Here is a 14,856-nt window from a genome sequence, read left to right as displayed (position 1 = left end):
GTCTTCCCACATATACTAGGGATCAACTTTAATGAAGCAAGCTGTTCTTTCCAACTTCAGAGAAACAGCATTATGAAAAATAGCATTTTTTATACCCTAGTCTTCCTTCCTCTGGACAACGATAAAGGAGAGTTTCAAGGTCATTCCTAAATCTTTTGATTCTTTACTTGAGCAAAACACTGGCCACTAAGTCTTGGGTTCAAGAATCAAGGCTCAGCAGTCAATATTATTTAGTCCAAGTTTTTCTCTTTCTCTCTCTTAATTTTGTTTTCTCATCTACTTTATGGGTTTCTTCTTTGTTGTGTGTGTAATCAGGAACTCTTCTGTCTCCCAATAGGTCATGTTCCAGCTTCCCCGCCATGCCTACCGAACCCACCCATTTCATCTGTAATGAAAGACCGTCCTTACTTGGATTGTTGTGTCCAGTGGATACATGCTGAGAGTCCTAAAACGACAAAAAGGGAAAAAATTAATTTGTAATTTCTTAAAAAGCGAAAGCAACTTGAACAAGAGATACATGGTGTATCATCGGGAAGCAAATTATTTACTGCAATCTACTATAGTGAAGTTTCATATGAAAGTGCCTAGTATATAGGTACTCTAGAGAAACATTTTTGTGCCACTTCTTTCTGTCATTGATGTTCATTTTCTCCCTTCCAACTTCCTTAACTTGCATCTTGCCTTCCTTCAGAATGCAGATTAATGGTTCGTGATATTATACAGAGAGAGCCAGGAGGGACATTAGAGGCCATCTTGTCTAACTCCCTCATTTTACAGTTAAGGAAACAAAGAATCATGGAGATTAAAAGACTTGTCCAAGGTCTCACACAGTAGGCACTTGAATGGGATTTTAACCTATGTCTTTTAATTCCAGAGACAGTGTACTATGCTGCCTACACCCCGTTTTTGAAGATGAGGCAGAGACGCTACCAATTCTGGTGCCTTCCTATTTGAGACTGTGAAAATCCTCTTCCACACTATTTCTGATACATAGAAAAGGAATCTGCTTTCCCCTCATATCTAGAGACTGAATTTGCATTAAAAGTAAATTATACTTCTGATCTTGTTTGACTTGAGAATTCCCCTCCCTCCTGCTCATGAAGACGTACACTTAATCTAACACATCGGGGAAAATGAGAATAGGAATAAGTAATGACAGGTATGAAAAAGACACTCAAAACAGAACCAGCATTAAAAATATGGTAGATTCCCTATTTTAGATTGGTTTTATAGAACAGGATTAATATCCACTTTATAGGCTGTGTTATTTGAAATTTTTACTACCCATACTCTAAATTAGGGGGATGTGATTTGACTTATATTAGGTCCAAATATGTGGGGGAGATGGGACCAAAATCTATATAAATTGACATTTTTAAGAGTCTATGATACCAGAAAGTGGAAAATAAACCTTTAGACTGCTTTGTTTTACAACCAGTACAGTATGACATACCCGGATATTTAATAAGCTAACACTACATGTAATGATGGATGATGAGAGGTAGTGTGGTGTAGTCGAGCATTGTCTTTGAGTCAGAGGATCTAGACTTGAAGCTTAGTTCTGTTACTTACTACTTGTGTGACCTTGGGCCAGTCATTTAACATTACACTAAGCCTTAGTTTCTTCACCTACAAAAGGAGGGGGCAGAAATGGATGGTTAAGGTGCCTTCCAGCTCTATATTCTATGATACCGTGATATAATTGTGTCCATTGGTTTAAGAGAAACCATAGCCTCCATAATAATGCTGAAACTAAATGCTAACTAATGCTGACTCTATAAGGTAGAACACAAAAATTAAAAATTCCCCCCGCCCCTACCCTAATGAAATTTTGGAATAGAAAACTGTGAGGTACAGGGAACACATTTCTGACAAAGAAATGCTGATAAGTAGACTATCCAGAAGTAAGTGTCTCAAGAGGATTAGTTTCTATCTTTTGTATCTTAAATAATTCAGAGCTTTTGTATCTGAATATGAGCTGTTTTAAGCTTTTGAATATGAAAAACAGGTTTGATGTTACTTAAATACCCCCTTCATCTACTAGAATTATTCTCTGATGTTCCACTGGAGTGTAGGGGTGATCTTGAATACTCAAAGGCTATGCTAGCTGAAAACAAGCTCAGGTAAGCTCTATAGAGCTAGAAAGTCTTTGTGTCTGGCCCAGGTGGTGGGCCACATGCCTATCATTGAAGGCCAACTAGCTAAGTCTAGAGAGGCTTGTCACCAGTTTGTTCGTAGGGTGATAAACGTTTTGATGACCACAGCTCCCAAAGATGATCTACTACATCCCAGAGACGTTGTGACATACATTTGCCCATTGAGAAAACACCAAGTTGTCAATTCCAAAAGCGTGTCTTAATTGGTTGTTTAGAGAATCTCATCCTTTTGCTGTGCCATGAATAAAAACTGAATCAAAAATGGCAGAGGTGATGATATGAAACAAGTTTTTTAGTTGAGCCCATTTCTTTCATGAAAATTCAGTGTGATTGTTATTAAAAGTGTGCAGTAGGTATTACAGGGAATTAACACTTTTGATTCCATCTCAGTGGGGAGGTGCTGAAGAAAGTACACAGAAAGTGGCACCAGAGACCTGAGATAAAATCCTCGCTCTGCAATGTAATTCTTATACTATCTCAGGCCTCAGTTTCTTTATCTATAAAGTGAAGGGTTTAGATTGGGGTATCTCTAGCTCAGAAATCCTATGACCCTACCTTAGTCATCTTGAATCACAGACAGTGACCAATAACCATAAATTATTAGAAGGCTAAATTGTAAACCGACACCCAATACCCCAACCCAAGCAAAAACAAAATGATGACACGTACGGTGATAACTACATACTAAAGAGCAAAAACATTACATGTATAAAACACCAAATTTCCATTAAAATGTCTGCGAAATGAAGGAAATATTGTCAATCACTCAAGAAGCATTTTTAAAGCACTACTTACATTCTACATGCTATGCTAAGGGTTGAGGGTATCAAGCCAAACACCCACCTCCCCCCAAATCTCTCCTCTCTAGGCACTTCCATCCCATTATCATTGTTATTTTACATGAAGAAAAAATGGAGGCAAAGAATTGTTAGGCAAATTGTAGCCAAAATCATTCCGGAAGTTTGAGGAAATAGAGATGAGAATCGAACCAAGCATCCTTGAACAACATTCACTATTCCATATTACTACGTCACATTTTCACCTGATGCATAATTTGCCATACAAATTGAAAATCACAGTATTCCCTCTACTTCAGAAAAGATTTGAGGTTCTGGATAAGACATGTATGGACAAAACAGAATATACTTCAGTGGAGGAGGGAAGGAATTGAGAATCTCAGTCAAGAGAGATGAGAAGAAAAACGGATCATGTATTTGGTTCCAATTTTAATGACAACTATGACAAGAAAGTAGGTAGGTTAGATTACCTACACAGAGTTTTCCGACAATGCAAAATAAACAAATTTGTCTGCAGAGATATTTTTTTTTCCTGTTCCCTGGACACTATGGACACTAGATTTCAAGAATCATAGTTCTGATTCAAGGTATAGCAATTGTTTAAACAGATGGATCTCATATGGACAGTCTAAAAGGCCCCAAAGCATAACATTAAATCTTTTTTCTTTTCCTTTTTGAAGGCATTTTTTTTTGTGAGGGATTGAGCTAATGTAGCCAAGGTTCTTTGCTTTCTGCTGGTTTGTTATATTTGTTTTAAGATTTTTACTATGTTTTTGGTTACACTCAATAACACTGTTATGAAATATCCACGTGGAAAATAATTTTATAAGGGGAAGAAATACAGAGAACATGAGGAAGAGAAAATATAAATTCAATCACATTTTAAAAGACTTCACAAGGGCATTCCCTTTGTGCTGGATTTCACCGTCATAACTCAATCATTCAATGTATTAAAAAGAACTTTGTATATTGCAGCAGGTACTGTGCTAGACACTAGAAATACGATGACAGTAATGTTATTGTTTTCTGCCCAAGTTCTGCTTCAACAACCTACTCCGATATGGAGATGATCTTAGGTTATAGGAGACTATTAGAACTTGGGCAGATCTTATCAAAGGCTGAGTACGAGCCTGATGACAAGATTCTCTTTGTGACATAAAGACCAATCTAGATAGAGGTAGGGAGTCTTACTGTGAGAATTCTAGATAACAGGCGATTTTTTTTTAACCATAAAACTTCCATAGTTGTGAAAGGTTTGTAATTTGTGTCAATGGAGGGAGTACTCAAGATGATAATGTCTATATTATTAATTATGGTTATGATGATAATAACTATCATTTATAATAGCACTTTAAGATTACAAAATGATTTTACATATGTATATATTTTACTCACACACATATTTGTGACTAATGGTAGCCATATCTGGGCGGGGGGGAAGAAAAAAGGAAAAAAAAATTTACATGGTAACTTTATTATATATTTAAAATAAATAGCAAGTTGTACATAATAATAGATTTGCAGTTTCATGTACGATCGTCCCTTGTTATTATACTATGTTATGGAAATGCCTATTTTACTTCACAAATTAAAACTAAACAAAAATTTTAAAAAAGGTTTGCAAAATGCTTTACATATAGTTATTTGATGAAATCACGGAGCATAGAATCATAGATCTAGAGCTTGAAAGAACATGAGGGCTTAGTTAGTCTAATCTCTTTACATATGAGGAAACTGAGGTTAAAAAGTTAAATGGGAAGGAGTTTAAATGACTTAGCTGAAGTCCCAAGCAGTTAGTATAAGAGGTGGGATTTGAACCCAGGGCCTCTGATTTCAGAATCTTTCCACTGTACCCTTTTGAGCTAGATACTGATAGAGTTTTGAGAGTAAGAAGACTTGTGGGCTCCAAATTATTCAGCAAGAATAAGTGGGATGACATATAGAAAAAAATAACATTCTGTATAGACACCAAGACAATACATTATATGGTAAATTTTTAAGGGACTCTAATGAGCACTTCACTTATCCATATAGACCATACAGAAAGGCCCCTAAGTGTGGGGTCAATATATTCTGCCCTGTATGGCCAGTCCTTTCCTAGGATCTCTGTTCACCAATGTGTCAACAACTAAGAGTATTCCCATTGATGGTTTATGTAGGTTGATCTGTTTTTAGATATTAAGTTATCCATAAAACGTACTCCTGGGACAGGCAGATTATACAATTTGGGTTGTTCTGATCAATAATGATATGTCAACAGTCTGTAATTTGCTTTTTTGTGTTTTCCAGATCACTATTCAATTGATACTGGGACAGAATACCAACAGTGTGAGAAATTAATTTCTCTCTTGTATTTAATAACTAATTATTTAACCAAGACCAAGGTTTTCCCCCTTTTCTACTTCCTCATTCAGAAATCAACTAGTGTGAAAGATTTACCCAGGCCAAGATCTTGACAGATAGTAAAAGAAATTCCAGGTTTGGGTTAATGGGTGTATTCCTGCTCATTGTGTTTGCTCAGAGAGGTCTGGGGAAGTGTTGATTCTCTTAACAAGTGATATGGAAATTGATGTCTCTATTGACCAAGATTTGGGTGATCTAAGTGTACCCCAAGATCCTCATTTTATGGCCCACCTCCCATTGTGTTAACCAATCAGATTTGGTTGCCATCCCTCAGGTGCCACCTACTCTTTGAAGGGCATATAAACTGTAAGCCCCCGCCATGAGGGGTCTTTGGTCTAACAGAGATGGCCAAATGACCATCCTTTTATTGATAATGTGGTTTGAATTTATAAAGACCGTAACCACTTATGATTACATAGAAGCTATTCTGTAACCTGCAATTTATTTTTTTATTTATTCAATCCCAGAGGCTCAAATACTTTCAGAAGTGCCCTCCCCCCATGTTCTAAAACTCTTATCACCAATGGGGTGTGAAGCAGGAGGTATTGCTTATGCCAAATTTGTCATGCTTTTGAACAAGACTTGCAGATGCTGATGAAGAGCCAGGAAAACACACACACACACACACACACACATGCACACACGCGAGCACACACACACACACACACACACACACACACACACCACTTCTAGAAAAACTCTTGAGCATTTATAACAAAAACTAGTTTCTGGAGTCAGATGTCACTGATGGACGGCCATAGGCAGAGAATTTTTATTGTTGTTTCATTGGATTTTTTTTTCTCTTGTAAACATGCCTTCTTTGGAACCATTTAATGCCTGTTCGCTCATCCTTCTTGTTGTTTCTACTGGTTTACCTATATGGAAAAAACTGGCTCCCTCTGGACCCTGCAGTAAGGCAAGATAATCCTAAATAGTCCTTCAGACTGGTAATGATCATTATAGGAGGAAAAGAAAAATCACCTGGCATCATTCCACACACACACACACACACTCCTTCCCTCCTTTCTTATCAGAACATTTTTAGCAAGTAAAATACATTGAATTGATTTTTAGCTAAAGTCAATTAAAATGTTCACTTTTAGGTAATGCCATGGCAAATAGGGTTTTAGGCCAAATACATATTTTTTGGAAGCATGTTACACACCCTAAAGGGTGTGTTTAATAATACGCTTTCCAACCTTGAAGCACTTTCTTTCCCGAATGCTCTCTTTCATTCTCTCTAATGCAGAAAGAGAAAGAAAGGCAACAGGACTTTCATTTCAGTAATGATGCTTGAATTCCTCTGTGTAATGCTTTTTAAAAAATCAATTGGCAAAAATAATTTCAGACCGGGTGTGATTCCACCAGACTCGGCCCCTGTTGCTATGCGAGAACTATGTGAGGTGCTTGTGAGAATGACATTAGGTTTGGACACTGGTTTTCTGAGGAGAGAAATGAGTTCTACAATTTGAGTTCTTTATTTGCATTTCAAAACTTAGGAGGCTGCTACAGAAAGGAAGGGAAAAAAGGAAAAAAGAAAAGAACATTCTCTCCTCTCATGGTTTGAACACCTGATAATGGCAGGCTATTCAAAAGTGTCCTATCTTTTCTTTACCAAATCCAATTACTTTTGAGGTCTGAAGAATGAGGCAGAAAAGTCTGGCGGTGTCCTTCCAATGAATTTGAGAATCCAAATTAGCCCCACAGGGAACAGAAAATCAAAGTTCAGTAGCCACTGATTGTACCATATGTTATGTCCCTCAACACGTAGATATAATGGGGAAGTACATGGAACTACTTACCTGACGTATTTAGTAGCGCCTGGCATGCAGAAAATGCACCATTAAATTGACTTTCCTTGAGACTTCAAACAGCCCCCTTAATCTTAATGTATGTTTTATTTCATTGTTTATCTGCCTACGTGCACATGATGCTCCTCTAACTTCTTCACTGATTCCAGCTCCCATATAGTTACAATAGTGATAGCCTTTGAAACTTTAATGGCCTAATTAATAAATTGCAAGTCTCAAGCTGTCAGGATACTAATTAGTTGAGATACAGGTTAAAAGAAGTGCATTATGTGTGAAAATTAATGATGGTCATACTCTATTTGTAAAGGCTGAATTAGCAGCACATTCTATGAGCTTTTTGGAAGGGAGGAGCCTTAGAGAAAATGTGAAGTGTTACTACACTTTGATAAAAAACACATTTAGTTTTCTCTCTGAGCAAGAGGAGAGGGAGGCAGGGAGAAATAACACCACTGAAATCCCCTCAGCAGTCTGGAAGATGCCTCATTGAAATCTGATTTCCTCATTTAAAATGAAAGCCCTCTTGTTCTACGCCAGTACTACGTGCAGGAATTTTGTACTAGTGGGATGCCAGATATAGCTACAGAGCACATTAAAAAGCTAAGTAATGAAGTGGGAGTTTGGGGGACAACAGGAGACGCTTTCTGTCACTATCTCTGACTTCACTCCTATGGCACATGATGAGGTTGCCCTTTCCTTGCCAAGGCAAATGCCACTAAAGTGTACAAGTGATCCCAATTTGTGTCTTCTTCAGCATATTTTCCTCTCTATTGTCTCTATTCCCTCACTTACTTTCACTCTCTTCTTGTCTACTGGCTGCCTTCTTACTGCATACAAACATGTCTGCCCACTCCGAACAGCTTCAATCGATCTATACATCCCCACTAGGTATTGCCCCATACCTCTCCTTCCTTTTGTGACTAAATGCCTCGAGAAGACTTTACAGCAGGCACCCCACTTTCTTTTCCTCACTCTCTTCTTAACTCTCTGTGACCTGGTTTCCATCTTCATCTTTCAATAGAAACTGCTCTCTCCAAAGTTATTAGGGCTCCCTTAATGGCCAAATCTAATGGTCTTTTCTCAACACTCATCCTTCTTGATCTCTCTTTAGCCTTTAATACCGTTGATCACTCATTTCTTCTTGATAATCTCTTTCTCTAGGTTTTCATTACACTCTTGGGATCATATTCTTACTTCCTGGTTCTCCTCCAACCTATCTGACTGCCCATTCTCAATCTCGTTTGTTTGTCCTTCTGTGTTATACTCTCTAAATGTAGGTGTTCCATAGGGCTCTATCCTATGACGCTTGCTCTCTTCCCTCCATACTATTTCACTTAGTGACCTCAAATTAGCTTCCATGGATTCAATTATCATCTACCTCTATGCTGAAAATTCTCAAATTTACTTATTCAGCCCTAAACTCTCTACAGACTTCCATTCTCACATCTCAAAATGTCTATTGGCCATCTCGAAGTGGATGTCCTGCAGACATCTTAAACTCAACATGTCTCCAACTGAACTTATTATCTTTCCCCCCAAACTTCCTTCCTTCCAAATTTCCCTATTATTGTTGAGGGCAACACTAATCTCCCAGGCACCAAGACTCACAACCTAGCTGTCATTCTTTACTCTTCACTCTCTCACACATCATATCGAATCTGTTACCAAGTCCTGTTGATATACCTTTGTAACATCTCTCATATACATGCCATTTTCTCCTCTGACATTGTGACCACTCTGGTTCGGGCCCTCATCACCTCACACCTGCAGCTCATTCTCCATTTGGCTTGTTTGTACATAGCTCTTTGCATGTTATCTTCCCATTAGACTATGAGCTTCTTTGAGGGCAGGGATGGTCTTTTACCTTTTTCTGTATCCTCAGCACTGAGTACAGTGCCTGGCACAGAGCAGATACTTAATAAATGTTTAGTGACTGACAGACAATAGATGACACCCTTCACATGTCCCAGGTATAGCCTGGTATTCAACCATATCCAATTAGTGTTTCTTGAGACCTGAATGAGATTTTTAAAAATCTTATGTCATGAAAACAACTTATTATACCAATGAATGGCTATTTCTGCTTTTGTCTCTAACACAGCTGCCTCTCATTCCAGAGGCTGTGCAAGGTGAACTGGAATTTCCCATAGGGGATGGGGTTAATTTCACAGAGTCCAGTTTTAAAAGCTCACAGGGTATCTTAGCTCACTGAGTGTGATATATTTTGGAAATCTCTTAACAACTTCAGGTCTTTCCTTCTATCTGATTATTTCCAATCTTGCTGACCCTTGCTTTGGTCTCAGATTGCTCTTCCTATACCAGTTATGGTATCCCACTGCTATGCTTCCACTGACCAGTAAAGAGTGACTTCACTCACTCACTCTATCATCTATCATCTATCTATCTATCTATCTATCTATCTATCTATCTATCTATCTATCTATCTGTCTGTCTATCTATTTATCCTGTTTTGATATTTTTGCTATGGTCCTGGATCCATGTTATCTGGTCCTGAAAGACCTCAGCCTATACCACGGAAGACTCTCAATTCTTCCCATGCCTTCAGGCATTTCCCTACTGGAAAAGATCCAACAGGCCAGCAGGTTTTGATTTGTCTTTTGGTATGAGATAGCTCTAGAATTTTAGGTCTTACATGAGACAGAGACAGCAGCTGGGTGGCACAATGTATAGAGTAGCGGACTTGGATTCAGGAGCACCTGAGTTCACATCCTGCTTCAGATTCATACTAACTGTGCGACCCTGGTCAAGTCAGTTAACCTCAGTTTCCTTACCTGTATAACAGGGATTATAGCACCTAGCTCACAGGATTGTTGATTAGGGTTAAAGATTAAATGAAATAATACTAATAAAATGCTTTGCAAAGTGCAAAATGCTACATAAATGCAAACGATTATTATTATATTGCCTAGTGATATCAGATGATATCAGAAAAGTTCACTATAGTGTGTGTGTGTGTGTGTGTGTGTGTGTGTGTGTGTGTGTGTAAGGTCATTGCTAGCCAGCTAGCCCCAGTCCTAGATTCCATACTGTAACACCCCCCTCTACCCTCCCACAACTATTAAGCTTGTTTCCTACACCAGCCCTGGCTCCTTAAGAGTTCAGGGATCCAAATGTTCACCCTGATTTACTACACTCTAGGGATTGCTCTGTTGACTGGACGCTTTGTCCCTCTGCCAACATTCCAGTCAATTCCTTGGGAAAGCAGGGGTGAAAGGCCAAAGTAGGAAGACAGTTTTAGGTCCTCTGAGTGAATACCAATCAATCAATAGAACTTGAAAAAAATCTCATTAAGAAAGAGTGGTATCAACAATACAGTTGAATAAAATGTTCCATTGGTACAATTCAGTTAATATTTAAACTGCATGATCCATTTTATTTGGCTCTGAAAGCTCCATTTGCCATAATGTGGACATAGCCAGTTCTGCTGCATATAGGGGTATTATTATAACAATGATAAAGTAAATTCTTTACCTTTTTCTCTTTATTTTTTTCTGGGTTATATTAGGCTTTGACAACTGATCAGATTATCTTTGTTCATGGTTACAATAATGAGAAACAAGCATATAAAATGTATATCAAATTACTTATGGTTCTAGCTCATTCGTGAAAAACTTTAAAATTACATTTTGTGGATTTTTTTTCTGTATCTTTCCTTCAGTAAAATGTAAATCTTCTTGAAAGCCACAAAAATACCATCAGCCGTCTCTCTCTCTCTCTCTCTCTCTCTCTCTCTCTCTCTCTCTGCAATTGGGGTTAAGTGACTTGCTCAGTGTCTGAGGCTGGATTTGAACTCAGGTCCTCCTGATTCCAGGCTCTGCACTCTATCCACTGGGTCACCCAGTTACCCTCCTCTGCTGTTTTTTGAGGTACTAGTGAGGGGAGGCTAGAGGGGATTGTGGAAACCCAAAGAAACAGATTCCTTTTTCCTTGGGCAGAGATGAAACCACCAAACAAAAGCCCTTATTAAAGTCTTAAGTCAGATTTAGAGAATAAAAAAGTCTGAAAAATTCAAGCAAGATGTTAAAAGCAAGAAAAAAATTAATTCTGTATATTTTTCTTATAATAATCCAAAGAAGTGAACTGGCATTGGGATCAGAAAGACCAGATTTCAAGTCTTGAATCTGACGAGTGACTAGTGTGACCTTGGTTGAGTCACTTAACTTCTCAGTACTCCTGGGCAAATCTTTAAGACTACAGATGACAAATAACTGATGTGTGTTGGTCAGGAAGTTCTCTCTCTCTCTCTCTCTCTCTCTCTCTCTCTCTCTCTCTCTCTCTCTCTCTTTCTGTCTCTGTCTTCTTCTCCCTCTTCAGACCAGGCATTCCTAACCTCAAGTCTATCTCACTGTCTGCTTTTACCAGCTGCCTTATACCTATAGCTATATCAACAATGATATCAGAACTTCTTTGGTTCGGGTTTGGGTTCGGCCAAATGCTCCTATTTTAAAAGAGACATGTGACTTTGCAAGCAATATTCATATAAACATGTTATGCAGCTGGTGGTACAGTAAAGAGAGAGCCGGGCCTTGAGTCAGGAAGACCTGAGTTCAAATTTGGCCTCGTGTACTTACTAGCTGTGTGACCCTGGGCAAGTGAGTTAAATTCTTTCAGCCTCAGTTTCCTCATCTGTAAAGTGGGGATAATAATAGCCTCTACATGGCAGGGTCGCTGTGAGGATCCAATAAGATAATAATTGTAAAGTACTTTGCAAACCTTAAAGCACTATATAAATGCTAGCTATTATTACCCATTATTTGAGATGAGTAATTAGTAATTATTTGAATAACTATTAATTATGCGGTTAGATTTGCTAACAATTATAGTACTCGTGATATTTTGCACAGTACCAGCAAGTTCTACATAAACAAGGCTTCAAGTTTTACAATTTTGGGATGGATAAATGTATATCTGTGATATTATTTAAGGACAGATATTTCTACCTATATAGAAACAGCAAAGATTAGAGCATAAAAATATGGCACCTTGTGATATCAAAGCATATGACTTCTGAATTATGTAAAGTCTCACCTTATTTGGAAATGAAAACTTGCTGGGTTCTAATTTACCAGGTGTGTGAATAGCAGAAAGGGGTGGAGGCCAGGAATGGGTCATCTCCTGAAAAAGTAAAACAAAGCACAATGTTGTGACATGGGCAATATTTAATAGACGACTTATAAAAGACTTATATAAACAGTTTTCATGTTGACTTGGGGGAGAAAGGACACTCTATTTCCTTTGCTTCTTTTTAAAAACAGAGTAACCTTCCAAATCTCTTTTCTGTCATTACTGACCCCTTGAATTTCCTAATCCACCAATGTGCTCCATTTCTCCTAATAAACAACAACAATATCCGAGCTCGGGCTAAAGCACATGCATGAAGGACACGCTTAGCTTTATTAGAACTGAAATCCTTTCCTAGTGTCACCGGAATTGAGCCTATGGGAGAAGAAAAAATATGGTGGGGAAAGTTTTATGGACTGCAATACTGAGGTTCTCTAAGACTACGTTCCAATAATGCATACATGTTATGTCAAAGAATGCAAGGGACGGTTTCACTTGATTCAATTAGTTTTGTTTTGCAAATATGCTGGAGTGACAGAGGAGATGCTTGGTTTTATGATGAAATGCTTGCATGAAACCTCTCAGTTTATCAACATAAATGTTGTAGGTAGACAGGCAAGACAATCTCACTTGTGAGATTACAAGGACGCCAAAGATAATTTCATTTTTATGTCATAGTACCAGACTTTTAATACAATCCACAATAATTTAGAATAGACTTCTGGCTTAGAGGTAAGCAAGAGAGTTTACTAATGAGATTGTGAATCCTCCTTTGTGCCTTTCATTTCCAGATCTGAACATACACAAAAGCAACAGCTGATCCCTTTTAAGATAGAGAATTCCTCTTCACTTAGCCAAAGAAATGTCCTTACCTCCCTGCTTTCAATTCAATACTTTTATTAAGCATATGCTTTCTGCAAGGCAGTGTGCTAGCTGACACAAAGGTGGAAAACAAATATTTTACCCTCGAGAAGTTTATAACTAGTGGGAGGTAAGAAGCATGTACAAGTAACCATAAAACAGGCTAAAGTATGGATAAGGTCCTGAGGAGTGTGAATAATGAATCCTTTGAAGTGGTCGCATGTATTCAAATTCATACTATTTAAAGTTATAATTACATAAAATACAGTCATTTGGTCCAGACCAATGAAAATATGTAGTGTGAACCCGAATCATGTAAACACTTCAGGGGACTCATTATTTGTACTAATCAGGACCTTCCTGTACAGCAGAGAATAGTATTAGAGATTCAAGGTAGGGTAGAGAAATCATTTCTTGGGTAGCCAAGTCTTCAAGGAGGAGAGGGGTGCTGTCTGAACTGGGTGTGGAAGGAAGATAAGGATTTCTACAGGAAGAGATGTAAGCAGATTTCATCGCAATTATTAGGGGACAGTATGATAGAAGGTGGGAAGGGAAGACAAAAATTCAATGGGAATGTTAAGTAGTCCAGAATAAGATGAGGGGGAGTAATGTGAAAGGAGATTAGAAAAATAGATTTGAAGTAGATCGTGGACAAGCTTTGATGCCTAGTTAGGAAGGTTGGTTATTTTTCAGTATAGGCGATGAAGAACTACAGAAGGTTTTAGAAAAGCATAATTCACCAATAAGATTACTCTGGTGGCAATGAGGAGGATGTATTGGAGCCATGGAGATCAGTTAGGAGGCCATTAAAATAACCAAGACAATTTGGTGAGGACCTAAACTACGGTAGTCAGAATGGGATTGGAAAAAAGAGGAAGAGGGGAAGCTGGATCCAAGATAGCAGAGTTATCATCTCACATGCTTTGTAGATACACACAGAAATTCAGCAGTTGACTGGATGTGAGGAAGTGAGGGAGGCAAATAGTCGAAGATGACTAAGTTTTCAAGACTGGGTGATTGGAGATATAAATTCAGGGCTGAGGTTGGAGCTAGATAGAGATTTAGGGATCATCTGCATAGAAGTGATAATTAAAACTACAGAAATAGGTGAGATCACCATGGGGGCTTAAAAAGAGGTGAGTGTCAATTCATCAAGACTGAGTAACAGAAGACTATTTCTTTTTCCCTCATAATAAGCATAATAGCTGGTATTTCAGGGAGGAAAATATCAAATACATTAAATACCACAGAAGAGATGTAGGCTTATGACTTTTAAAAGTACCATATTGATTATTTATAATTTTCAATGTTATAGCAACTAAATATGAATGCAAATTAATAATATTTATTATTGAATATTTATATTAAACAACATAAATTAACAATAATTATTACTGAATATTTCTATCAAACAATATAAATGAACAATATTTATTACTGGATATTTCTATTGAACAATATACATTGACTACATTTATTACTGAATATTTCTATTAAACAAAAGGACAATGGTCTAGCTAGTTCATAGTCTTTTAGAGCTGGAAGAAATATTGGAAATGATATGGTCCAATCCTGTCATTTTACAGATGAAGAAATTGAGGCCCCAGAAAAGGTAAATATATAGTTCAACTGTTAGCAGCAGATCTAGGATTCAACATGTGATCACCTGACTCCCATCCCAGTAGTACCAACTATTTCTCAAAGACAGAAGTGTTTTCTATTCCTTTGATATCCCTTTTCCCAAGTATC

General features: G+C 37.8%; 1 protein-coding gene across 1 annotated transcript in view; it reads right to left on the bottom strand.

Annotated features, from left to right (window-relative positions):
• The window catches only part of AFF3 (AF4/FMR2 family member 3), a 658,787-nt gene that overhangs the window by 223,899 nt on the left and 420,032 nt on the right, over positions 1-14,856 (bottom strand). The window contains exons 6-7 of the mRNA XM_036747397.1: positions 12,214-12,300; positions 409-445 (exon numbers count right to left, since the gene is read on the bottom strand). Coding sequence (XP_036603292.1) covers positions 409-445; positions 12,214-12,300 — 124 coding nt within the window. The remainder of the gene's footprint in view (positions 1-408; positions 446-12,213; positions 12,301-14,856) is intronic.

The sequence above is a fragment of the Trichosurus vulpecula genome, chromosome 2 (genome assembly GCF_011100635.1).
Source record: "Trichosurus vulpecula isolate mTriVul1 chromosome 2, mTriVul1.pri, whole genome shotgun sequence".
Taxonomy (NCBI): domain Eukaryota; kingdom Metazoa; phylum Chordata; class Mammalia; order Diprotodontia; family Phalangeridae; genus Trichosurus; species Trichosurus vulpecula.
Note: the sequence above shows the minus strand (reverse complement) of the source record. Positions and strands in the feature narration are given on the sequence as shown.